At 42.3% G+C, this 27349-nt stretch overlaps 1 protein-coding gene across 1 annotated transcript in view; it reads right to left on the bottom strand.

The window, feature by feature from the left end:
• The window catches only part of MYOM3 (myomesin 3), a 57607-nt gene that overhangs the window by 17591 nt on the left and 12667 nt on the right, over nt 1-27349 (bottom strand). Inside the window, 21 exon segments of the mRNA XM_032228155.1 lie at nt 1067-1126; nt 2607-2751; nt 3579-3715; nt 5460-5504; nt 7956-8065; nt 9245-9401; nt 9698-9812; nt 11483-11661; nt 12584-12710; nt 13586-13773; nt 15283-15404; nt 15759-15933; nt 16169-16352; nt 17385-17512; nt 18446-18502; nt 19092-19291; nt 19434-19575; nt 21103-21264; nt 24833-24922; nt 24925-24968; nt 26293-26341. Of these exon segments, the coding sequence (XP_032084046.1) occupies nt 1067-1126; nt 2607-2751; nt 3579-3715; nt 5460-5504; nt 7956-8065; nt 9245-9401; nt 9698-9812; nt 11483-11661; nt 12584-12710; nt 13586-13773; nt 15283-15404; nt 15759-15933; nt 16169-16352; nt 17385-17512; nt 18446-18502; nt 19092-19291; nt 19434-19575; nt 21103-21264; nt 24833-24922; nt 24925-24968; nt 26293-26341 (2616 nt within the window).

The following is a 27349-nucleotide window of genomic DNA, read 5'->3' as shown; positions in this document are numbered from 1 at the left end:
TTTTGATCACATGACCAAGGGGAGGCTGCAAAGGTCATTAAAGGTGGAAAAGGGTCATGTCACTTTTTTCAATGCTTTGAACAGTCACTAAACAAATGGGCTAAGTAGAGGACTATATCTGCACCTTTGAAACTAGCTTTCCCAACGCCATGTTTATATGGTGTATATCAGCTTGCTCCCTGGTAAAGATACAAGCATTCTTCTAGTCATTTCATCCGTTGAGCAGGTTAAAAACCAGTTTCCCTTGTACTTGCAAAACTACCTTGCTTCCTCGTTGGGCTTGTCTAAGAAATGAGTGGAAAATCCCCATATTTCGTAATAAGCAAAAGAGGGGAAATCCCCACATTGCTGTGAGTCATGTAATGTTTTCCTAATTGTTAGAAATATCTTGCTTCAAATAAAAAGTATCCCTGCTTCTCCTCCCCATTTCCTTTTAGGCTACATTGGCAGTTCTGTTTGTGGACTTTCCACACTCATAATTAAATATCGTGCTCTTTAAAATGAATCCTGAGTATTTTGATTGGATTGCACTGGGCAAGTAAGAATGATTTATTTATTTATTAAGTTTATATGATGCCCATCTCATTCTAAAAAGGGATTCCAGGTGATTTGGAGTTTGAAAATCTTCTAATCTTGACCCATAATACAGTAAATTGTCTTTTTTGTTTTTCTTTTGCAAACAGCTAACATGGTTAACCCCTTGGGACCAAATTAGAAAAACTGGTTTAGAACAAATTTAAATTGAGAAGTTGCATTTTTCTTTGGTAACTTTTGACCCAGTTTAAGGTGGCTAAGTGTTGCCTTAAAACTGCTAAAGAGATTTGGCTGCATTAGGGATTCACCGTAGTAGGATGTGCAATCCAGGACAACAAATGTAAAATCTTTGAAACATTTTTGTTTCATTTTTGAGACCCTTGTCACACTTCCTAAAAGAGCTACAGTTCCCTTCTACTGTATTATTTTTTGGGAGGTCTCATTTTAATAATTGGTTATTTCGCCTTTCTGTCTAAGGAAGGCTTCTATTTTATATTCTTTGGGGAAGGGTGTGACTTTTTAAAAAGCTTACCATGTTTTCTTTTCCAGTCTTTCTTTTTGGCATCAGCCTCTGCTTTAAGTTTATCAAACTCTGGAAGGAGAAGGGAAAGGTGAAAGGGAAAGGAGAAGGAAAAATTGAAGGAGAAGGGGAAGGAGAATGAAAAAGGGAAGGAGAAGAAGTGGAAGGAGAAGAGGAAGAAATGGAAAGGGAAGGAGAAGAAATGGAAGGGGAATGAGAAAGAAAAATGGAAGGAGAAGGAGAAGAAAGAAATATTGGATCAGCCATTACTGTAAAAGATTGAGTGGGTGGACAATTGAAGAACATTTTGCCTTCTAGCTACAGATACAGCTTATTCAAATGAGGGAATGGATTTCCTGGAAGTGACAGCCTCTTAGTTCCCTTTGAAGGGGCTGGAAAGACACAGGAAGTGGCTTCTTCCTGGTCTGCAATTATACAGAGCCACAAGAATGTCTCTTGCTCCAAGGGAGCAGATGACTCTGCCTCAACTGTCTGAACATGCTTCCCTAAAGCTTGCTTCAGAGTTTCACAAATGAAGACTAGCATCGCCCCCAAATACTTCATTGCCTAAGGAAGAACAGAAAACACTTTCACATCAGCAGGGGTGGGATTCACAACACCCAATTATTATGTCGACTGAGGCAGAAAATTCTTGCAAGATCATATTATGGGCTTTCCTAGTAACAATACTGGGAAACTAAAAGAAACAGCTATTTGCTCTTTTTGGTGATGGGCCCAAATCATCTTTTTGCAATAGTAGTAGCTTTGCCAAATAGTAGGGCTGGTCTTAAGAAGATTTTTGCATCACCAAACAAACAAATAAACAAAAAAAATCTAACACAATTTTCCTTCTTTTCTGCATCAGATTATCATCATTGCCATTTTAAGTTTGTCATTAACTTGCTTTGCATGAAGAGTGATGCTAAATCAGATTATAATAAAAAGGAATCCAATAAAATTAATGCAAGATTATGAAAGTTTACAATCTCTCAGAATGATAAAATTGATGCAGGGATACAACACAGAAATGCACTGAAGGGTTACCACAGTACAAGGTTAGAAATCGGGGCAAACAGGAAGATGGCAACACCAGTAGCACTTAGACTTATATACCGCTTCACAGTGCTTTTACAGCCCTCTCTAAGCAGTTTACAGAGTTAGAATATTGCCCACAACAATCCGGGTCCTCATTTTACCAACCTCGGAAGGATGGAAGGCTGAGTCAACCTTGAGCCTGGTGGGAATCGAACTGCTGGCATTCGACAGAATTAGTCTGCAATACGGCATTCTAACCACTGTGCCACCATGGCTCTTTAGATCTTTAGTTAATTCTGAAAAATAATCTTAACTGGACACAGAGGAAATTCCATAATCAAGGTGTTGAGAACAGCCTTCACGTACTGAATGTCTGGCATTTTCAAGATGGCATCCTCATCTAGTTAATTAGTTATAATTGTTAATGAATTGTTAACTTGTAAGATGACAAGTATAAACCATGAAAAGTAACACTGCCAAGGAACTAATGGAGATGTAGGTTTTGCCTTCTACATACCGTCCCCAACGAGAGCCAAAGTAAATTTATTTTCCGCTTTGCCGTCTTTCACATGGGCGGTGTAGGTCCCCTTGTCGTCCTCGCAGAAGTCCTGGATGACCAGTTCCACAAGGCCTTTAGCTCTGTCAAAGTTGATCTTATGCGTCTTGATGTAAAAAGCCAAATAGTCATGAGTAAAGAGAAAGAAGGCTACGTCAGTCATGGCAGAGGTCTCTTCCCTCCGACTTCCAAGGACATTCTTATGTTTCATTATAATTTGTGAGTAGAAGGGAGGGACAATGTACAGAGAAGATGTCGCCGTGTTTTCATTGCACATGTTGTGGCCTGCCAGTGGAGCTGCAGCAGATTTGGACAGTGAGGAGGTTGGGGAGGAACATGGGCCAGTCCTGGAGTCTGGGGAAGGCTCGGATGAGGGCTCTGTGTCGGAGGCAGAGAGGGGACCAAGGCCATCTGGTAGTTATTTGCTGCCTCCGGAACCTCCGGACTCTGGCATCAGCAATGCAGAAGAACAATGGGAGCCTGTTCCCAGTGTGCCCATGCTCAGAGCTGCCAGAAGGCAAGAACAATTAAGAAAACAGGGTCAACTTGGGAGTAAGGCTGGGAGATGATTGGCCCCTCTCATAAGACAGAGTTCATCTGGTCGGTTCAAGCTTTGAAAAGTGCTGTTTGACTCTGTGCTCTGTTTGGCCTTGCTATGCATTTGGCAGTTAGGCCTCTGGCAGCATTCCAAGGGAGATAAGGTGGGTGTTTATCAATATTTCCCTGAAAGACTGTGGCAACTTGAGCAGACATCTGTCGGAATCTTCACAGACTGTTTGTGAAGCCTTGTGGACTGTGAATGACCATAATTTACAGCCGTATCAATAAAAGAGGGTTTTGGGGACTAAGTTTGTGATTTATGCTATCTCTGCAAGCCTAGGTCAGAACAGCACAGTCCTGAAGTTTGCATTAAACCAAGTGAGGGCAACTCACCGGGGTGCTTGAGAGCTCTTTCCCATTGAAGAGCAAATGAAGCTCAGCCTCTGGAGAGAGTTTCTCAACTTCTAGCCAAAGCCGGACTTCCCCTTTCTCCAGAACGTCAATGTTCCACCCAGATATCAGCTCGATTACTGAAAAGAATGGAAAATGGACATTATGGAAATGCCAAACCGAGCGGTGAAGAACAACCAATGTTTCCCAGGGACTAAGGACATCTGATGAATTACAGGTAGTCCTTGACTTACGTTTATTGACCACTCAAAGTAACAGCAGCATGGAAAAAAAGTGATTTATGACCGGTCCTCATACCTACAACTGTTGCCGAATTCCCACAATCACAGGACCAAAATTTGGGCACATGGAAACTGGCCTCGCAGTTACATGATTGACATTGGTAACTTTCTAAGCCAGTTTTTGACAAGCAAAGCCAGATTTGCTTAATGACCATGTGATTCACTTATCAACTGCAGTGATTTGCTTAGCCACAGCAAAAAAAAGGACATAAAATTGGGCACGACTCACTTAACCGCCTTGCTTAGCAATAGAAATACTGGTTCTAGTTCTGGGCATAAGGGAAGGACAACCTGCATGGAAGATTGAATATGTCTCCTTCTCTGGCCATCCACTTGGGGAGGAGCCAAAACTCTGTGGCAAAGCTTTGGGTGTAGATCCCGAGGTCTATTAGAAGAATAAGGAAGCAAAGCCAGAGAAGACCTCTGACACAAATATGGAGAGGAAATTCAAGTTGAGAAATTTATAGCCCTGGGACCCAGCCCGATTCATCCACCTATGCAAGAGATCAATTCAAGCAGCAGGAACTATTGGTTTCATCCCGGAAAATTGCGGAAGAGAGATAAGATAAGGTTAGTAAGACAAGGAAAAAAGAGGAATCTCCACCTATTTCTGGGTCTGACTCCATTCCCAACCTGCTTCAGGCCTCACCCAACATGTAGACCTCTGCATTTATTCCAGAAGGAAGGCAACCTTTCACTGAAAAAAAGGCAGGTTGGGCTTGATGTAAGCAATGATAGTCTCATGCAGGGGTGAGATTCAACCGGTTCGGACTGGTTTGGGTGAACCGGATGCTGATTTTACATCTGATTCGTGGAACTGGTAGTTGCAAGAACTGGCTGGTCCCACCCACCCCTCCCCTCCCCTCCCAGGAGTCCCCGTGTCGCCTGTTTTTGATGTGAGGTTAGTGCAGGGCCCATGCGGAGGTTCTGGGAGGGCAAAAAACAGGTCTCCTGGATGTTCTGGAAATCTGGAAATGGGCCCATTTCTGGCCTCTAGAGGGGCTCCGGAGCCCAAGGGTGCCCTTTTTCACCCTCCCGGAGGCTGGAGAAGGCCCCCAGAGCCTGGGGAGGGCACAAAACTTCCCCCTGCCATGGTGCAGAAGACTGAGTAGGCCACACCCACCATGGCCATGCCCACCCAGCAACTAAGGTGGCGCAGTGGTTAAATGCAGCACTGCAGGCTACTGCTAGATCAGCAGGTCAGCGGTTCAAATCTCACCGGCTCAGGGTTGACTCAGCCTTCCATCCTTCCGAGGTGGGTAAAATGAGGACCCAGATTGTTGGGGGCAATATGCTGACTCTCTGTAAACCGCTTAGAGAGGCCTGAAAGGCCTATGAAGCGGTATATAAGTCTACTGCTATTGCTAAAAAACTAGGCAGAGAACCGGTTGCTAATTTTTTTTAATCCCACCCCTGGTCTAATGTTAATAAATCAGTGGGTTACTTCTGCAGTTTTGATATCTCAAAAGATCTGGAGGGCATACCGGATTACAAAAGGCTGGTTTATAACAACAAGACCGTGATTGTGTATTGTGTTACTGTGGTAATAATAATTCGTTATTATTATCCATTGGCAACTTACAGGGGTTTCGAATCTCATGGCTGATCATTCGTAGTCGATCCAGTTCTAAGAAATGAGAAGAGCAAGAAATACACTTGAGAGACAGAGACAAGATTGTGATGCCCAAAAGCAGTTCTTTTTTTCTGTTTCCCAGTTCATGTTTCTCAATTTTGACAACTTGTAAGTTACGTGGACTTCAACTCCCAGAATTGAATCCCATGAGAGTTAAAGTCCCCATATCTTAAAAGTTGCCAAGGTGGAGAAACATTGGCGTAGCTACATAAATACTAGATGGAGGAAAAGGTTGATGGTTGTTATAATTATCATGATCTCACAGTGGGCTACAAAATATTTTTATTTATTATTTATTTTATTTGGAGTTTTTATATGCCGCCCAATCCCAAAGGACTCCGGGAGGCTTACAAGAAATATAAAAAGCACATAACGACAAAACAATTTAAAACAACAGACACCCCTCATACATTCATTCTAGTCGGGGCTGGACCTCAACAGTGAGGTCAACAGCCCCAGGCCTGCTGGAACAGCCAAGTTTTTACGGCTTTCCTGAAGCCCATCAGAGTGGGTATGGTCCGGATTTCCGGGAGGAGCTGGTTCCAAAGAGTCGGAACAGCCACCGAGAAGGCTCTCCTCCAAGGGCCCGCCAGCCGACATTGGCCGACAGCATCTGAAGGAGGCCCAATCTATGGGATCTTACTGGTCGCTGGGAGGTATGTGTCAGCAGGCGGTCTCGAAGGTATCCTGGCCCTAAGCCATGTAGGGCTTTAAAGGTAATAACCAACACCTTGAATTGAGTCCGGAGACCAATAGGTAGCCAGTGCAGCTCACGGAGGATAGGTGTAATGTAGGTGTACCTCGGCACACCCAATATTGCCCACGCGGCCGCATTCTGAACTAACTGCAGTCTCCGAACGTTTTTCAAGGGTAGCCCCATGTAGAGCGCGTTACAATAATCCAGCCTCGAGGTGACAAGGGCATGAATGACCGTTAGAAGCGCATCCCGGTCCAAATAGGGCCGCAATTGGTGCACCAGATGAACTTGGGCAAAGGCCCCCCTGGTCACAGCTGACAGATGATGCTCCAATTTCAGCTGCGAATCCAGGAGGACTCCCAAATTGCGAGCCCTCTCTGAGGGGCGTACATTTTCTCCCCCCAGGGTTAAGGACGGACTGTCCAAACAGTCCTTCGGGGGCAACATCCAAAGCCACTCAGTCTTATCGGGATTGAGCACAAGTTTGTTCGCCGCCATCCAGATCCTAACAGCCTCCAGGCATCGGCACATCACGTCCACTGCTTCACTCAGCTGGCAAGGGGCAGAAAGATATAATTGAGTATCATCGGCATACTGATGATACTTTACCCCATGCTATCGCATGATTTCACCCAGCGGCTTCATGTAGATGTTAAATAGGAGGGGGGACAAGACCGAATCCTGCGGCACACCACATTCGAGGGGCCTAGGGGTCGACCTTTGCCCCCCGACCAACACTGACTGCGACTTGTCAGTGAGGTAAGAGGAGAACCACCGTAAAACGGTGCATCTCACTCCCACCTCCCCCAGGCGTCGCAGAAGGATACCATGGTCGATGGTATCGAAAGCCGCTGAGAGGTCAAGAAGCACCAGGATAGAGGAATATCCTCTATCCCTGGCCCACCAGAGATCATCGGTCAGGACGACCAAAGCGGTTTCCGTGCTGTACCCGGGCCTGAAACCAGACTGACAGGAGTCTAGATAATCCGTTTCATTCAAGGTCCATCGGAGTTGAAGCGCCACCACCTTCTCAACAACCTTCCCTAAAAAAGGAAGGTTGGAGACGGGACGAAGGAGGCTGAAACACATACAACCACATTGCCTTTTAAAACGATCATGCATAAAACCATAAGTTGGCCAAGCTGAAAGCTGAATTTGTTCTTCCACCATGTGAAATAGCCAATTTCTTGCATAAGGTAAGAAATTGCAACCTGTTTATTCTGTGCAGTGCAAAGAGATCGGATCTTGGCACTAAATCAGGGGTCTCCAACCTTGGCAACTTGAAGCCTGGAGGACTTCAACTCCCAGAATTCCCCAGCCAGCTTGCTTTAAGTTGCCAAGGTTGGAGACCCCTGCACTAAATCACAAATAGAGAGCCCTCAATACACAGATTGGCATAGCTTTTATAAGCTTTTGGAAAACAGAACCACATGATCATTAGGAAGCAATAGGGGACAAGCAACGAAGTATTTACACACAGAATACTTGGCCCTCCCAGAAGTAGGGATTTTTTTCCAAAACACTACAGCCATGGCCTTTCTGTCTCTAACTGATAAGGTGAGCAAAACGTTCTAGCTAATTTATCCACAACAGAAAGGGGGAAATTAACTCCTAATAGCAATAGCACTTAGATTTATATACTGCTCCACAGTGCTTTACAGCCCTCTGTAAGCGGTTTACAGAGTCCGCATCCTTCCCCCAATCTGTGTAACTACGAAAACAAATGTGGGTATTTTTCTGGAATTTACCTTCCTGAGTTAAAACATGGCTGGCAGAAATGTCTTCATCGGTATCAGTGACTTCTACCGAATATGTTCCCAGGTCTCGTTCCGTAGCATATTTCAGAATGACCTTGGACCTGAAAGGAAAGAAAAGAGAATGCAAGCATGCAATCTACACATCAAATATATCTGCATCCTGTCATTGTGGAAGGTACCCAGATTAATAATCAGGTGGAGCCCTACAGTAATCTTGCTCCTTGAATGAATAGCAGAATAAATTGTGCAACAACAAAATACAGTAAATTCAGGAGAATAAATCTGGCAGAGACTGGAAATAGGTCTGATTTTTGTGCATGAGATAAGATTTGAATGGGACCTCTATGCATAAAATGCAAAGATCTCAAAATTAGTCACACAAATGGGACTACAGCAGAAGTGGTATTCAGCCAGTTCAAACATGTTTTGGAGAACCGGTAGCGGAAATTTTGAGTAGTTTGGAGAACCGGCAAATAGGCTGGCCCCGCCCCCCCGCTGCCTCCCAGCCTCCCAGCTGATCTTGGCTCAAGAGCCAAGGTGGCGCAGTGGTTAAATGCAGCACTGCAGGCTACTGCTAGATCAGCAGGTCAGCGGTTCAAATCTCACCGGCTCAGGGTTGACTCAGCCTTCCATCCTTCCGAGGTGGGTAAAATGAGGACCCAGATTGTTGGGGGCAATATGCTGACTCTCTGTAAACCGCTTAGAGAGACCTGAAAGGCCTATGAAGCGGTATATAAGTCTACTGCTATTTTGTTGCTCTGCACAGGAGAATGGAGCTGGAAAGCATGTTAGTGGGGTGGGCAGGGAATGGGGATTTTGCAGTAACCTTCCCCCAGGAGTTGGGAAGGAATGAGGATTTTGCCGTGTCCTTCCACTGCTATGCCCACAAAGCCATGCCATGCCCACAAAACCATGCCCCCACAATTGGCAGTAAAAAAATTTGAATCCCACCACTGGACTACAGGTCAGCATTGAAAAATAAAAAAGCAAGTATTAAATGACCCAGCCCCCCTGTTGAAGGAATCTGCTTCATTAGGGGGCAACTTTTTATTTCTTCTTTTGTTTCAAAGATCGCTTCCTGTGAATTTGGCAGCGTGCTACAGAAAATTGAGAAAACATCCCAGAAGAGGAGAATAACAAAACATTGTCATATTGCTGCCAAGAAAATGACATGAATTCAGGAAAAAATGTTCTTAAATTTCTACAGCTACTTCTGAGGGCGCAGAAACTAATAGTTAGGGGCAGCCTTGGTTTTCCTCTAAGTTCTCAGGAGAACTTACTTGTCATCTTTGTCTACAATTTCAACTCGGTCAGGATTTGGAGGTCCTTCATAGTCTTTGGACCAAATAAACTCTGAAGTGTCAACCATCTCAGGAGCCTCAAATGCCATGTAGATGAAGCCTTCCTCATCTACCCCAACTTCAATTTCTTTGGTATCTTCAAAAAAGAGAGAGAAAGAAAGAGAGAGAAAAACACTCAACACAGGAACCAAATTAAGAACTCCATCATCATTTCTCTTCTCCTAAGGTGAGAAATAACGTCAATACCCAAAAGATGGTGGCTTTTGTTGAGAAAGGTTAGTAGAGAAAGAGGTGGAAGACAGGAGAAAAACAAAAAGAAGAGCAATGTTGAGAAGAAAATATATAGAAAATAATAGTAATAATAATGGTGATGGATGGGTGGATGAATGGATGCACAGACAGAGAGACAGAAGAAAATTAAATTTTTTATACCTGGTTTGGCTTTCACTATCACAGGATCTGATGGCAGTGATGGTGAGCCAACACCTGCCTTGTTCTCAGCTCGTACTCGGAAAATATAACATTTCCCAGTTTCCAGGTCATTCAGCTGATGGGGAACATAATATAGAGAAGAAATAGGTTTAATAACAGATTGTTCTATGTCGTCTAGAATCCATGCGATAGATGGACCAGTGGTGGGTTTCATTTTTTTTTAACCTCTTCTGTAGGTGTGGCCTGCTTTGTGGGAGTGGCTTGCAGGCCATGTGACTGGGTGGGAGTGGCTTGCCAGCCATGTGACTGGGTGGGCATGGCCAACTTGTAAAATGTGGTGAAACTTGCTTAACAACGCTCTTGCTTAGCAACCAAAATGTTGGCTCAGAAAACTCTGGCATTTGAAGCCCGCAAGTCTTAAAACTTAAAAGACCCTTGCACTCCTAACCCTTTAGAAAAAAACCCCAGGGGTGTTCAAAGTTGACAGCTTTAAGACTTGTGGACTTCAATTCCCAGAATTCCTCCTCTCGCTCTTCATCTTGATGATGTGCGGACGGGCGGGGGGAGGGAGCTGGAACCGGTTCTAAACGGCACTGTAGATTTGTGGAACCTCTTCTATAGAAGAGGTTAGAACTGGCAGGAACCAACCTCTGAGATGGACATATACATTTGAGAAATAAATAGGAAAGGAGACATCAAAAAGTGATAGCAACAAATCAACTAGTCCAGCCTTCCCTAATTTGATACCCTCTGGATACTGATCAATATTATTTGATTTATAATTTTACATATGGTGTTTATATTTTTAATATTTTATTTGCACACCTACTATATCTTTGGTAGCGAAACTATGGCACATGTGCCCAAAGTGGCACGCGAAGCCATGTTACCTGGCATGTGTGGCCTTGCCTGTTTGTCTTCCAGGTTTTTGGTGCACATGCATGCACAATGATCAGCTGCCCTTCATGTGTATGGCAATGCCAAAAACCAGTGTGTGCATGTGTGTCAGCAAGCTGATTATTGGGTGTGCATGTGAGTCAGACTTTTCCGAAGTGTGACCCCGATGAGCGCACATGGACAGGCACAATGTTTCCATGTGACGTTTTGGGCACTTGGTGCCAAAAAGGTTCGCCATCACTGCCCTATATAGTTCCTTTGTGAGGGAGATGGGCAGTTCCTAAATATGATAAATAAATAAAATAGAATTTATATTTATTATTGATCTAATTCTCCCAGCACTTCACATTGTTTGAATGGGTTATAAAGATAATTTCTCTCTCCAGTTTCAGAATTCCCAACCCATATTTTCATTAGCCATGTGGGCTGGAGAGTCTCGAAATTTCAGACAATACTGATATATTTCTAACAGACTATTTGCAATCTGATAAAGTTTCAGGAGACGTTTTGGAAAACTACTAAGTGCAAATTCTTCAGTTATCTATGAAACAATCACCTCTTTGCCATTCAAACAGGAGCTCTTACAAAACACAAGTTTCTGCCCTAAAGGATTGAAAAATATTATTGGCTAGAATGTGAAACTAATCCAGTTGTTGAAATGTTGTAACCTCATTTTTCTCTCTCTCAATAAACCTTGTGGAGAAAGACTCTGAGAGACAAACTTGCTCTTGTTGAATTAACTGCAATAAGCTTGACAATATCTGGGGTCTCAAGCTGGGAGAATATACAAATATCTGTGCTCCTAAATCCTGGTTTAAACGTCGTTGTCATTAAATTTTTGTAGACTTTTATCACAAATGGAGCATGAATGTCAAATGCAACCCAAACCTTCATGTGTGTCTTTGATATTGGCTGTTTGTTCAGTCGTCCCCAGGTGTCTGATCCTTCCTCGCAGGCCTCCACGTAATAACCATGGACTGGTCCTGCTCCAGTATACAGAGGTGGCTCCCAATGGAGCATCAGAGAGGTGTCTCTGACTTCCGTACATCTGACATCATAAGGAGGTCCTGTTTTGGAAGGAAGAGTCGATTTCAAAGCTTGTATTCTGGAATACTGTAAAGATCCTTTAGAGTTTAGACCTGTGTTTCCCAAGCTCAGCCATTTTAAGATGCATGGACTTCAGCTCCCAGAATACCAGAATACTCCAGCCAGCATTGATCAACTCAGGGAACTGATTCTACAAGAAATATTGGATCTCTACCTTATTGATATAAGCTATAATAAAATCTTGACAGCCCGACATCATATTTTCTTCCTCCCAAAGAGAGTCAAAGCGTAAATTATTTACATGTTTACATGTTTCTAATGTTCTTTTTTTCTTTCTTGCTTTAAATCATGTTTTATTCTGGAAGATATATTCCTTCCCCAGGTCATCTCGGTGGTCCTCCTCTATTGTGCACACAGTCCGAAGAGGTTTGGTGGACCACAAAAAGAACCATAGATTCATAATATTGGAAGGTTCCTTATTATTGAGTCCAACTCCTTCAGTTTTGGAGGCCACAGGTGACCAAAGTTGCATAGCTTTACTAGCTGAATACCCGGGCTTCACTATGAAACCATGTGACCGGGCCAACCCGCAGGCCAAATGAGTCACACTCTGGCCACACCCATGTAAGACAACTGGCAGATGGAACAGAGTTCCTTTCAGGGGTGGTGGTGGAGTAGAATGTATAACTCCTTAGCATTGATGCGTGTTAATATAATACTGATGATACTTACGATCTGACAGTCATTTTGAAAAATCCTTTCTTAGCGAGCAGCTAGAAGCTAGGAGGAACATACATGCTGAATTTCAAGTTTGTAGGCTTTACAGTTTTGGAGATTTTGTGATGAGTGAGCGGTATTTGGCTTTTATATTTAGCTTTATATGCCCAAACATCCCATCTTATTAGTAATGTGGTTTGGATCTGTCCAAGATTAGATCTTTACCTGGTTCTGGCATTGTCCATTCTTCACATTTGAAAATATCACTGGGCTCTGACACTTTCCCGACGCCAACTATGTTCATGGCATAACCACGGAACTGATAAAATTGTCCTTCGTCCAGGTTGGTCACCTATAGTATCACCAGAGATATTGAGCATTTTCCAAAGCCTTGCCTTGAAAAGAAGGCATAGCATTTACAGAGACATGTCTTTGTATTCCCACTAAACCAGCCTTCCCAACTGGATGCCCACTCCTAGATATAGAAACTGCACCACCTGTGGTCTGATCTAAGCACAGTACACAAAATTATCTGCTACAATGTCTTACCTGTCAACGACTATTTCAGCTTCAACCTCAATAATACACAGGCAAACAATAGGTACAAACTCAAGGTAAACTGCTCCAAACTCGATTGAAGAAAATACGACTTCAGCAACAGAGTGGTCAATGCCTGGAATGCTCTACCTGACTCTGTTGTTACATCCTCTAACCTTCACAGCTTCGATCTTAAACTGTCTACCGTGCACCTCACCCCAATCCTAAGAGGTCTGTAAAGGGGGTGCACATAAGGGCACCAGTGTGCCTAACATCTCTGTCCTATTGTCCCCATTTATTTGTATCCATTTTTTCCATTTATATCCATGTTTATATTTATACCTGCTATCCTGTATATGTTTTGACAAACTAATAAATACAAATACAAATTCTTGGAGTGAAAGAGGGAACTCGGGAAGCTGAAAGTATGAATTATCTGAAGTGCATCAAGATGTGAAAATCTAGCTTAGTGAATATGGAAAAAGTTCTAGTGTTTTTTTTAGAACATTTTTCTAATTCCTCCAGTTTTGTTGTCCACAATGTCATCCTGACAACCAAGCACCCATTTTAATTTTGTTTTTGCTTTTTTGGCAAAAGAAAAAAAAATACATAATCAAAAAACGGCTGCAATCTGAGAGGGGCAGAGATTGAGATCCCTGCCCAAGTCCAAACATGGCATTGACACCATACCGTATAAACCCGTTCAGGAATGGGCTTAATATTGGTCTCATGCCAGTCAGTCTGTGATGTATCATGCTGATCCAAGAAATAGCCCAGAATCTTTGAACCTCCTTTGCGTTTCGGAGGCTTCCAGCCTATGGTCATGGTGTCCTTCCCACAGTTCAGCAGGGCAAAATCTCGTAGGGTGGATGGAAGAGCTGCAAAGGAGGGAAAACATGGAAATATCATGGAAGATGGGCATTTCATCAGCACGCTGCTTCTCTGCTTTAAATCCTGGGGCAAAGTACACAAAATTGTCTGCTACAACGTCCTACCTGTCAATGACTACTTTAGCTTCAACCTCAATAATATATAGGCAAACCATTGATACAAACTCAAGGTGAACTGCTCCAAACTCGATTGCAGAAAATACGACTTCAGCAACAGAGTGGTCAACACTTGGAATGCTCTACCCGACTCTGTTGTTACATCCTCAAACTCTCACAGCTTCAACCTTAAACTGTCTATCGTGGACCTCACCCCATTCCTAAGAGATCTGTAAAGTGGGCGTGCATAAGCGTCTTTCATCCCTGTCCTACTGTCTCTATTTAATTGTACTCATTTCCTTTGTTCATGTCCATATTTATACCTGCTATCTTGTACATGTTTAACTAAATAAATAAATAAATAAAATGTAGCCTTGTGTTGTGGCCCAGCAGGATCCGGTGGAGCTGCTGATGGACTCGGATAGCGAGGAACCATATGAGTCTGCCATGGAAGATGTGGAGGACCCTGGACAGGGTTCAGACTCAGAGCAGGGACCAGAGAGGCTGGTTGGCCACCAGGAGGGACCTGGGGCATGGAGCAGTGGGGAGGATCAAAAGCAGTTTGTCCCTGATGCTAGATTGAGAAGGGCTGAGAAACGAAAGCAGCAACTCCGTAGGCAGACTCACAGAAGATGTTTAAGCACAGGTGGTTGTTGATTTTGCCCCTCCCAAGAGAGATTATAGGTGAGGCGTTGGGAGGGGACATTTTCAGGAAACAACTGTTCGAATTAGTAGTTAATAAAATCTATCCGTGTATTCTAGCCGTGTCTGTTCATTTGGACTATCTGCATTGTTTCGTTTGAATTATCTGGGTTGCTGCAGATCTACTGTATTGAACGTGAGTTGCCTGGATCCTCAGCCAAAGGATTCGTTATCTCAGTAATTGAGCAGTGGCAAACAGCCAAGTCTGTGTTCTGGTGTATTCACAGGCTGGGGGGGGGGGGTCAGAACACCTTGGTATTTCCCTTTTGGCCCATTGTAAAAATGGTAATGATCTTCTGCTATTTTTAGGCTAGAAATGTCAAAATAAAAATTTCTCCCATCATTTCCAAAGCTGAAGAAAAACAGAGAATCTTGGTCACATCCCCAAAAATTGTCTCCCTTCCCCTCCCCTCCTTTCTTCTCCCCTTCTTCCTCTCCTCTCCTCTTCCACTTACCTGTTCTTGCCTTCCTCCTAGATTTCATGGTAGCACATAGTGACCCAAAGTTTTCCTAACCTTACACAATCCATCCTTTCCAAACTTGATCTTCTCTAGATGTATTGGATTAAACTTCTCATCACAAGCAGCCATGGAGGCTGGTTATAGTGGAAGTTATGATTTCAGCACCAGGTTAAAGGAGGGCGCTCTGGATCAGACACAAGTAAAGGAATCACACAACAATACCACAATAGGTACTTACAGATTGCCTGTCTCACAACAATGGGATCAGATTCTGGGGAGCTTTCTCCTACACCAGCTTCATTGACACATTTGACACAGAAGACATATTGTTTACCAGTTTTGAGTCCCGGAACAGTAAATCTAAGAAACAAAACAGAAATTCACCCATCCATTCTTCAATGTTATTTCTTAGTACTGATTTATCACACTGGAGCAGTGTTTCTGAATCTTAACAACTTTAAGGTATGTAGACTTCAAGATCCAGAATTGGGAATCTGGGGAATTCTGGGGGTTAAAATCCACCCACCTTAAAGTTGCCAAGATTGAGAAATACTACACTAGGGAGAACATATGGACTAGCTCAATGGAACTGAATCCACACGATAACAGCATTCTTCCTTTCCTTGTTTTGAAACCACAAAACAAGGTGCCATTTTCCCGCTCCTCTCTCAGAAATGCCTAAAAGAGATGGAAAGGATCACCAAATGGACTCACTCATGAGAAGTGACAGGTTTGTTGTTGACTGTTTGCCATTCATCTGTCCCAACTTCCCGGCAATAGATGTAATAACCCAGTGGTTCCTCTCCTTTTCTTGGCTTGTTCCACTGCATGACCACAGATGTCTTGGTATCTCTGAAAGTCAGGACTTGAGATGGGGGTGGAAGCGGAGCTAAAAAAACAAAAGATGGGAAAAAAACGAAAACTTAAAAGCAGCAACTATGCTTTTAAGGAAAACCATTGTGCTTCCTTTCAACTCTTTGCCAATTTCTATCAGCTAAACTAGTATTTCTCAACCTGAGCAACGTTAAGACATGTGGATGTCAATCCCCAGAATTCCCCAGCCAACAGCAGGATTTACTAGATTTTATTTAGTGACAATTAGAAGAAAAATAACGAGAGATTACCAATCTTTTTTCCCAGAGAGATAGGGTCACTGGGCAAAGAAGGATCGCTCACTCCATACTTGTTCACCGACCGTACTCGGAAACAGTAGGATTTTGCCTTTTCCAGACCAAAGACAGGGAAAGTGGTGGAACCGACGGGAATATCCAGATTAACCATCTGCCATTTGTCACTCCCCGTGATTGACTGAAAATACAGAAAGAAGCCCACTGTTATTCTATCAGCCTGGGGCAACAGGTTTTCTGCCAGGAGAAAAGAATGACCAAATCTGCATTTTCAGGTCCAGTGACCCAGTGTGGAAATCTGGAAATCTACAGGAATTGACTTAGTAAGGCTCAAATTATAGATCTTAGAAGAAATTATGGAAAGTTGCATAACTTGTGATGAGGAAATTAGAGTGTTGCCTACTGACTATGATTCTCCTCTATTTGGTGGTCTACCATGAAATGTAAAAATTAGCAATGTGTATATTATTGTTTTTCCATCCTGCAACCTCTTTTTTCTACCATGTTCCCATGATATTGCCCTTATCTCTCGAAGGTCATCAGGATTGGTGGACAGTTAGTCCTAGTCCTCAAATTTGTTTGAGAAAGAATTTGGTTTGGAATAGAATAGAATAGAACAGAATAGAATTCTTTATTGGCCAAGTGTGATTGGACATACAAGGAATTTGTCTTTGGTGCAGATGCTCTCAGTGTACATAAGGAGAATAAAAATACATTCATCAAGAAAAAGATACAACACTTAGTGATAATCAAGTTTACTAATAAACTATCAAATTGTACTAGTAAATACATAAAATAATATAAATTGAAAGATACAAGCCAAGTGGCTATAGTTGTAAGTGGGGAGAGATAGATACTAGGAAAGAAGAGAAGAATAATAGTAATACAGTCTTAGTAAATTATTTGACAGTGTTGTGATGTGTTTGACAGTGTGTGGGAATTATTTGTTTAGCAGAGTGATGGTGTTCGGGAAAAAACTGTCTTTGTGTCTAATTGTTCTGGTGTGCAGTGCCCTATAGCATCGTTTTGAGGGTAGAAGTTGAAACAATTTATGTCCAGGATGTGAGGGGTCTGTAGATATTTTCACAGCCTTCTTTGTGACTTGTGCAGTATACAGGTCCTCAATGGAAACACCAGAATGAAGTTCAGGCTAATCTAAAGGTAGTTTTTGATTATTGATCTACTGTATCTTGCAACTGTGCTGTCTTATTACCTTTTCTATGAAGTAATTCAGTGGCTCTTTGCCTCTGGGGTCTGGCTCATCCCAGGAGAGGATCACATAATCTTCTCTGGTCTCACTGGCATGAACATTGGTGGGAGGCAATGGGATCTTAATCTCAGCTGTAGGAAAGGAGAGTTAAAATAGCCATCACATACTCTACTGACACCAGACTTGCAACAAGGAAATAATAGCTAGGTTGGTAATATGGTATTCTCCAGTAAAGTTGGACTTCACCTCCCATGCTTTTTCACCCAAGGCCAACCTATCTGAAGAGCATGACTGCTACGATAGAATCAAGGGATGTGTCTGTAAAGGAACAATAGAGCTGAATATCAAAATTTTGTCCTCAGAAGCACTTTGCTTAGTTCTTGGCATCTCCAAGAGAATGTACTTTTTAGACCCTGGAGAATCACTGGCAGTTGAGTAGAAGATACTCAATTAGATTAATATCTAGTTGATCATAGTTAGATCATACCTGTGCTCCAATCTAAGCATAGTACACAAAATTGTCTGCTAAGTCTTATTTGTCAACAACTTCTTCAGCTTCAACCTCAATAATACACGGGCAAACAATTGATACAAACTCAAGGTAAACCATTCCAAACTGACTCTGTTGTTACATCTTCAAACCCCCATAGTTTCAACCTTAAACTGCCTACCGTGGACCTCACCCCATTCCTAAGAGGTCCATAAAGGGGGAGTGCATAAGCGCACCAGTGTGCCTACTGTCCCTGTCCTACTGTCCCCATTTATTTGTATTAATTTCTTTCATTCATGTCCATGTTTATATTAATATCTGCTATCTTGTACATGTTTGACAAACTAATAAAATACAAAAAATAAAATACAAATACAAGTTCTGGTCCAACTTAAGGCAGCTTCCTGGGTAACTCTTTCATTACAAGAACTTCCATTTGTAGTGGAAAGCACAAATTCTAGAATTGTTATTCCTCAAAATGGAGGTGTGGCAATTCAATGTAACATGAAAACACCTTTGGAATAGAGTATTTATCAGAAGAATACTTAAGGAATGAAATTGCCTATGAACTTACGTTCCAGTTCGTCTTTCGAAACTATAATTGTCCTCATCCCATCATCATAAGGAATGTCTAATCAAATAAAAAGAAAATTAATGAGTTGGAAGCCATACATTATAATGTATAGGTATATAAATTATAGTTCAGTTGAATTGTCAAAGTGAATGAACCATTGGATTGCTTCAGTTTGATTAATTTGAATAATTCAACCAAAAGGAATATTTGAACTGTCCTAGGACAAAAGTAGCAATAGCGCTAGCAATATCACTTACTTATATACCGCTTCATAGTGCTTTTACAGCCCTCTCTAAGCGGTTTACAGAGTCAGCCTATTGCCCCCAACAATCTGGGTCCGCATTTTACCCACCCTGGAAGGATGGAAGGCTTGAGCTGGTGAGATTTGAACTGCTAAACTGCAGCTAGCAGTTAGCCTAAGTAGCCTGCAGTACTACACTCTAACCACTGTGCCACCTCGGCTCTAGTTGATCAATCACTTGATCAATCTAGTAAAATCTTTTTTGTTACTCAGATGTGTTGGCATAGGATAATCATTCTTTATACCACAACTCTTTTTCTTGAGGTTATTGGCGGCCCACATTGTCTTGAAGACTTCCTCAAATTCTTATGAACCCTCACATGGTCTGAACCAGGAACGACGTACTTAGCAACCTCTTGGCCTCATTGGGGTCGATCATTGTCACAGGGCTGCTGGCCTTCGAAGGGTTACTGATTCCTGCACAATTGACAGCCTTCACTCGGAACTGGTAAGTCTTTCCTCCTGTGAGACCCAAAACTGGTGACCTGCAAGTTTTCACCAGTTGGTCATTGTAAGGAACCCATTCATCTGTGCCCATTTCACACCTGGAAGGTTAAAAATAACACTTTTGTACAATTGATTATGAGTCCACAAACAAACAAACAAACAAACAAACAAACAAACAAACAAACACACACACGGAGGGAGGGAGGGAGGGAGGGGGTTGGACTACTGTAGAGTGCAAACCTTTCAATGTAATAACCAATGATGGGGCTTCCACCATTATCACTGGGAGGTATCCATGAAAGTATGAGGCTGTTTTTGTTCACATCATGACATTGTACAAGGAGAGGAGATCCGGGAGCACCAGCTGTTGCAGCTGCAGCATCTGAGAAGGACAGGAAGCTACGGTGAGATTGTTGAATCAAGGACATCTCACTTTTATCTGCCATACCCTGAAATCATTATGGTGATGGGAAAGATTCACTATCATAAGTAATCATGGCGTTGGCTAGACAACAGAGACAAGGTTCATCTGAGTATTTTTGGGAAAGTCATTTTCACAACCTTGAGAAAGGGCCATTTAGTGTATATAGTGCCATGCAGTAGTGGGTTCCTACTGGTTTGGATCAGTTTGGCGGAACCAGTAGTGGTTTGGTGGCCTGGGATGCTGGAACCAGCAGCAACCCAGGCCTGCCATACTCCCAAACTGGTTCTCTGGGCGGCACCATAGGCGGCACCATCTTGTTTTTGGCTTCTGCACATGTGCAGAACAATTTTAATTGCATCAAATGCAAGTGGCGCACCCATGAGCGAACTGGCAGTGGGGCCTGCTGGAACCCACCCCTGGTGCCATGAGTTTATGAAGAAAATTAGAGATAAAACTAACTCTTAATCTGTTTTTATTTCTCGCTGGCTTTCCTTTGCCCTTCAACCAGTCACCCTTCTCCAACTAGAAGGATTTCTAGGCTCTAGAAATCTTGGTCTACAATCCCATCAAATTTGCTAGTACCAATCTTGATTGGGAATACTATATTCTCCATACAGCTGATCCTCAAGTTAAAATCACAATGTTCTGACCTAGAAGTACGAAGCCGTCCTCCTCCCGATAAACCCCTTTTATTCCATTTACAGTGAATTCCTCTCCAGCAAAGTCTTTCCTCTCCCACAGTCTTTCAAGATAGTTCACAATTACCAACCTTTATCAGGCTTGGAGAGTGGCCAGGCTGATATCTTTCAGACGCCGCAATACTTGGCAAGAATGCAGGAATGAACTAATTGTCTCCTGCAAACTCCCTCCCCTTTCACTCTTCTTCATCCCCTATGGAAGGGGCCATTCACCATCCACCTGTGGCCTTACTCCCAAGTTGACCCTTGTTCCTTAGCTGTTCCCTTCCTCTGGCAACTCTGCGCATGCGCACACTGGGAACAGGCTCCAGGTGTTCTTCTGCCTCATTGATGCCTGACTCTGACTGTTGGACGGCCCTGGCCCCCTCTCTGCTTCTGACACAGAGCCCTCATTAGAGCCTTCCTCAGACTCCAGGACTGGTCCATATTCCTCCCCAACCTCCTCACTGTCTGAATCTGACAGGCAACAACACACAACTGGGGCTTTAAATCAAGATCTATAATCCCCACATAGCGTATAGGAACCACAGTCAGATACATCTAAATATCATCAGGCTGAGAGAAACTGTTCAAGTGTAGGATTTTTAAAACTGTGCTCCATAGGATTTGGGGCTTCCATGAGAACCTGGGAGAGACTAAGCACACCTTTCATGGTCAAGCTGAGTAAGAGTTGTAAGAACAACTGTGTAGCTCAACTGGAATCTCTTAGTTGGAAAAAGTTGGTTGAAACTTTTTAGGCTTTTGAAATAATTAACATTAAATTGCAGATCAATAATGGTGAACATACCCCTAACAAACACATAAGCTTTTTGTTCATTGTAGCCGTCTTGTGTTGGGATGCGGATGCTGTAAAAGCCTTCATCCTCCTTGTAAGCACAGGATACCGTCAGGGTTGCCTCCCGGTCCTCACATTTTGTTTGCCGGCGGTCGGAATCTTTCAGCAACTCACCTACCATACAGGACATAGGCATCACCTTGTTTTTATCCAGTCATTACATTCATACTAGAGATGATATTTAGCACATGCTCAGAATCTGGAATCCTGAACATGTTCAGATTTCACTTGTAAAATGTGCTATGTCAAACAGTAGCACATTACTTAAAATAATAATAATAATAATAATAATAATAATAATAATAATAATAATAATAATAATGCACTACAGTTTACATCCACGTGGTGATACTGATAGACTGTACCTGCCCCAAAAATCAGGTGGCAGAGGATTATTACAAGTGAAGCAAACAGTTGAAGAAGAAAAACATGCACTGGCTGATTATTTAAAAGAAAGTCAAGAACATCTATTAATCGAAGTAAAGAACAAAAATCTACTGAAGGCTACTCAACAGACGAAACAAGAATACAGAAAAGAAGTGATAAAATCAAGAATGGAGAGTTGGCAGAACAAAGCACTGCATGGCCAATTTCTGGAAAAAATAAAAGATAAAGTGGACAGTGAACAAACTTGGTTATGGTTAACAACAGGTACATTAAAGAAAGAAACAGCGTCACTAATCCTGGCTGCGCAAGAACTAGCTATCCGCACCAATGCCATTAAGGCCAAAATCGAAAAATCCTCTGATGATGCCAAATGCAGACTTTGCAAAGAAGCTGATGAAACTGTTGATCACATACTCAGTTGCTGTAAAAAAATCGCGCAGACTGATTATAAATTGCGGCACAATTCAGTAGCACAAATGATCCATTGGAATTTGTGCAAAAATTATAATACTAAAAGAGCAACAAACTGGTGGGAACATCAGCCTGAAAAGTCACCGAAAATCAGATGGTCAAGATCTTGTGGGATTTCCGTATACAAACCAACAAAATACTGGCGTATAATACACCAGACATCACACTGGTGAGAAAAATAAGGTCACAATCATAGACATTGCAATACCAGGTGATAGCAGGGTCGCCGAGAAGGAACATGAAAAAATCGGAAGATACCAGGACTTAAAAATCAAAATTCAACGACTATGGCACAAACCAGCAGTGGTAATTCCAGTGGTAATTGGCACACTGGGTGCTATTCCAAAAGCATTGGAATTACATTTAAAACAGTTAAAAATTGACAAAATCACCATCAGTCAAATGCAAAAAGCCGCACTGCTTGGATCTGCACGCATATTACGAAAATATGTTACGATGTCCTAGGCCCCTGGGTGGGGCCCGACTAGTAACCAATGCCAAATTCGGCGAAACAACTGGCCGCTGTGATACAATTGTATAATAATAATAATGCTTTAGTTTGGCAGCTCAAGAACAAGCCTTAGCCACAAACGCATGAAGGCAAAAATTCAACATGTTAGCACTAACAGCAAATGTCGCCTCTGTAATGAGAAAGATGAGACAGTCGACCACTTGATCAGCGGGTGCAGCAAAATTTCACAAACTGACTACCTACAATGCCATAACCGCATTGCTAAGATCATTCACTGGAAATTGTGCCAAAAGCTTGGATTTGAGTACAGCAAAAACCACTGGGACCATCAGATTGAGAAGGTTTTAGAGAATGAGAAAGTCAAGATCTTATGGGACTTAGAATCCAGACTGACAGGCACTTGGCCTACAACACACCTGACATAACAATAATTGAAAAGAAAAAAGTATGGTTCATTGACATTGCAATACCTGGAGGTGCACGAATTGAAGATAAACACCAAGAAAAAAAATCACAAAATATCGGGACTTGCAAATTGAGGTTGAGCGACTGTGGAAAAAGAAATCATGTGTTGTCCCAATTGTCATTGGAGCCCTTGGAGCAATACCTAAAGGGCTACATCGCTATTTGAAAATTCTAAATTTACCTGACTTGAACATTCTGACTCTACAAAAAACCACCCTACTTGGAACAACTTATATCCTCCGACGTTACCTTAACAGTTCCTAGATCCTTGGTTAGGACTCAAGCTGTTAAGCTACCAACCAGCCCCAAAGGCTGTGAATCTCACCAAAGATTAACCACGTAATAATAATACTCTTTCTCCTCCTCTTCCACTACCAGCAAAAACACTATTGGGGAACACGTTGGGAGGGGGGGGAGTCCTATTGGTGGATATATCCTAAAGATGCTTTTTCAAAAGGCAACTGGACTTTCTCTTTTTTCTTTGAAGATGTTTCTCATCTACTTCAGCTCTGACTGTATGGTGGGGAATGGAAGGATTTATACTCCTTTTGAGACAGCTGGTCATTTGCAACCTTTTAGAGAGTCGTTGAGGCCACCTGTGTCATCAGGGTCATCCAAGTAGTGCAAATGGGTGTGGAGCCTTTTTGGAACTGTTGAAAGGACTGTGTTGCAGACTGGAGATAGATGATGTTGTATCCCTTCCCCTCTCTCTTCAGAGAAGTCTGCTCAATTTTGACATAAATGGCTTCTTTGACCCCTCTTTCAAAGCTGAGAGAGGTCAGAGCTGAAGAAGCTTCTTGAATGGGAAGCATTCAAAGAAAAACCAGAAAGTCCAATTGCCTCTTGAAAAAGCACTTTGGGACAACCATGACCTGGATGACTGAGAATAAACATTGGTGGATAGCCCTCAGCTATTGGCAACAATTAATAGACACCAGCTGATCTCAAAAGCTAAAAATATCACCCTTGGTTAGTCTATAGATGGACAACCTCTTGGCTATACCAGTCATGTTGGTTAGATTGGAAAGACAAAATTCATTCTTGCAGAAATCAATGGCAACTAGTTCCAAAATGCTAGCAAGAATTTTGGATGACTGCAGTCACTAGGAGTACAAATAAATTTGACTTGAGGTAAGGAAGCTTTTATCCATAATAAGGAGCAACCTGATTCTCCTCCTCATTTAAAATACTAATTCACATGATAAATGAAAATGTTGGAACCTGGAACTTAGATAATATGGCAATTAAAATCATGAACACATGAACATTGTGATAAGGAGAAATTCTCCAGTTAATTTTATTGGATTGCCTGAATCCAATAAAATCAAATAATTTCCCCCATCCTGGTGAGAATCTCCTTAAGACATACAACTGACTGAAACTATGAGATGCCTTGGGCTATTCTTCTTGGTTATGACCTATAAAAATTAAAGACAGAGATATATAGACTTTTCAAAACAACAAGGTGGTTATGATATCTGCTAGATCTCCACGTGACATGACTCCCTGTCTCCCTAAAATTAATGTTTTGAATTTCTGAAGTCTTAAAGGTTGACATGAGATGTTCCAAAAAAATCTCATACAAGAATTCTGGAAACCATCTGGAACCTCACAAATTTTGGTACATTTGCAAGAGATTTTGATTATTTGGGTAGGTGATAGATCTCTCTGGCAACTCTAGGAAGACATGAAGACTGTTGGCTTAGGTGAGGCTTGTTGTATTATGCAAACTACTGAAATGAGTTAATTCAATAACTAAGTAAGGGTGTTTTGCTTTGTAAAGCACCATCATATAATTGGCATCCAAAGATGGGAACAAAAGGCTACTAAATCTGATACAGCATATTTTGAAGGTTTCTCATGCAGCATTGTGGCTACATATACAACCATCACGGAACCAGGAAATGTTTCGTTGGTATTCCTGAAGGTCTGAAGTGAAAGTGCAGAAGAGGGTGAAGGGTTCTTTCTCTCTAGCAAGATGGGCTTCAAAGTACTGGCAAAGTCAGCTTCTATGTCTCTGAGTCTCTCTAAGAAGCCAAACAGATTTTGGGTTAGAAAGAAGGTTGAACATTGATGGTCAAAAAAGATGAAAGGCTTCTTTTTTCACAATGTGCATGGAGCACTTTGGGAGATCACCATGTGTGCATGTGTTCTGACCTAGGCTTCCCCAGCAGCATAAAGCCTAGTCCTCATCCTGATAAACCCCTTTTATTTAATTTACAGTGAATTCCTCTCCAACAAAATTCTGGCCCACAATCTTTCAAGATAGTTCACAATTACCGACCTTTATCAGGCTTGGAGAGTGGCTGGGTCGATATCTTTCACAAGGTCGCAATACTTGGCAAGAATGCAGGAATGAACTATTGTCTCCTGCAAACTCCACTCCCCTTTTGCTCCTCTTTTATTTCCTCTGAAAGGGGCCATTTATTATCCCTCTGTGGCCTTACTCCCAAGTTGACCCCTGTTCTTTAGCTGTTGCCTTCGTCTGGCAACTCTGCACATGCACACATCAGGAACAGGTTCCAGCTGTTCTTCTGCCCCACTGATGTCTGACTCCGAAGGCAGCTGATAACTGTCAGACGGCCCTGGCCCACTTTCTGCCTCCGACACAGAGCCCTCATCAGAGCCTTCTCTAGACTCCAGGACTGGCCCATGTTCCCCCGCAACTTCCTCACTGTCCAAATCTGCTGCTAGCTCTGCTGGCCACTGGCGGGCCAGGGAAATCACAGGAGTCTTCTCCAGCACCATAGTTCAAAGGCCTCAATTCTTTGGCGCTCAGCTTTCCTTATGGTCCAACTTTCACAACCATAAATTGCAACTGGGAAAACCAAAGCCTTGCTATACATACTTGTGTTGGCAGGGTGATGTCTCTGCTTTTTAGTATGCTGCCTAGATTTTCCATAAGCTTTCCTCCCCAGGAGCAAGCGCCTTTTAATTTCTTGGCTGCAGTACCCATCTGCAGTGATCTTGAAGCCTTAATCAACATCCTTAATCAGGTTGAGTAAAGATCTAACAGCTGCAATCACACAGCTCAGTCAGACTGGTTATTTTTAATCTTAGTTGTTTTGAAATTAAATCACTATGTAAGCTCAGCCTGCTTAGTTAGCTCATGTTTTTACATATTGTACAAAATCCTTTTTAAGGGTTAATTTCATAACTGCATTAAAGTGTGTTGCAGGAACATATTTTATTTCTGCTATCGTTGCAATCCAAGTCTTTCTTTCCTTTCACCTATGGTTCATTTTAAACCATCTTTAAAATGCACCAACCCAACAGTTGCACTATGTACATGCATGGTCTGTCAAATCCAAGAAAAGACAACCATTAAAAGGATCATAAACTTCTACTCACGTTTATAGATTTCCGAGTCAAATCCAGATTCCATCCCATAATATTCTACAAGAGATTAGAGGGGAGTTGAGGGAGGAGTGGGAAAGGAAGAGAGGGAGAAATACAGACATTGATAAAGACATTGATTTCACTGTTTCATTTGCAATAATAATTTAGAATTGGTTGTTGCAAACTTTGACCTAAAGGATTTGTATGGATGAAGTCAAGTGAAACCCCACAGACACTGCCCCCAATCTACCCCAGTCCACCATAGGTATCTGTCCACTTCTTCTTGCTCTACATCAAATTAGCATTTTCTGACTTCTGCTGACACAGAGGTGGCTGCTTAGAAAATTAACAGCTGATTCTCCCAAATAGGTGAGAACCAGCTGAATCCCACCAATGGGCAAATGCCTCTGCTCTGATTGGATAGTGGGTGCTGTGGTGGGGGGATTGCCTTTCCCCTCTCGTCATGAGTCCTACTCTTTAGCCAGTCATCCAGGATTGCTGAATTGCTGAAATGTCGGATCATTTTTTAAAAATGCATCCACAGATACACAAGATCACCAGTGTAAATATAGGCTTTTAAAAAATTTGATGGATTACAGGTACACTGGTGAATGGTGACAATCCAGTTTTAAGAACTATAGGGATGGAACATTAAAACATGGATTTTCTTTTCTGAGTAGGGGAAATTGGCAAAATTTTCAAACTTCCCTATTCTAGTTCAGGTGGTATGAAAGTGGGGAGTGTAGCTTTTCCCTTCTCTTTATTTCCTCTTCTCTTCTCTTCTCTTCCTTTCCTTTCCTTTTCTTTTCCTTTCCCCTTCCCTTTTCCTCCTCCTCCTAATTCTTTACTTCCTTTCATTTTTGCTCTTCCCTCCCTTCCCTTCACTGTCTTTCCCTGCCCCATCCTTCCGTTCCCTCCACTCTCCTTTCCTCTTTTCCCTTCCTTTTTTATAGTCCAAGGCGATGCACCTCAAAGAAGAAAAAAAGTGTTGCTGCTTTCTTTCCTAACAGAGATTAGAAAGGTAAAAAAGCAGGGAGATCCACTAAATGTTGACCATTTCAAGTG

The sequence above is a fragment of the Thamnophis elegans genome, chromosome 12 (assembly GCF_009769535.1).
Source record: "Thamnophis elegans isolate rThaEle1 chromosome 12, rThaEle1.pri, whole genome shotgun sequence".
NCBI classification, from domain to species: domain Eukaryota; kingdom Metazoa; phylum Chordata; class Lepidosauria; order Squamata; family Colubridae; genus Thamnophis; species Thamnophis elegans.
This window is presented reverse-complemented; position numbering and strand designations above follow the sequence as displayed.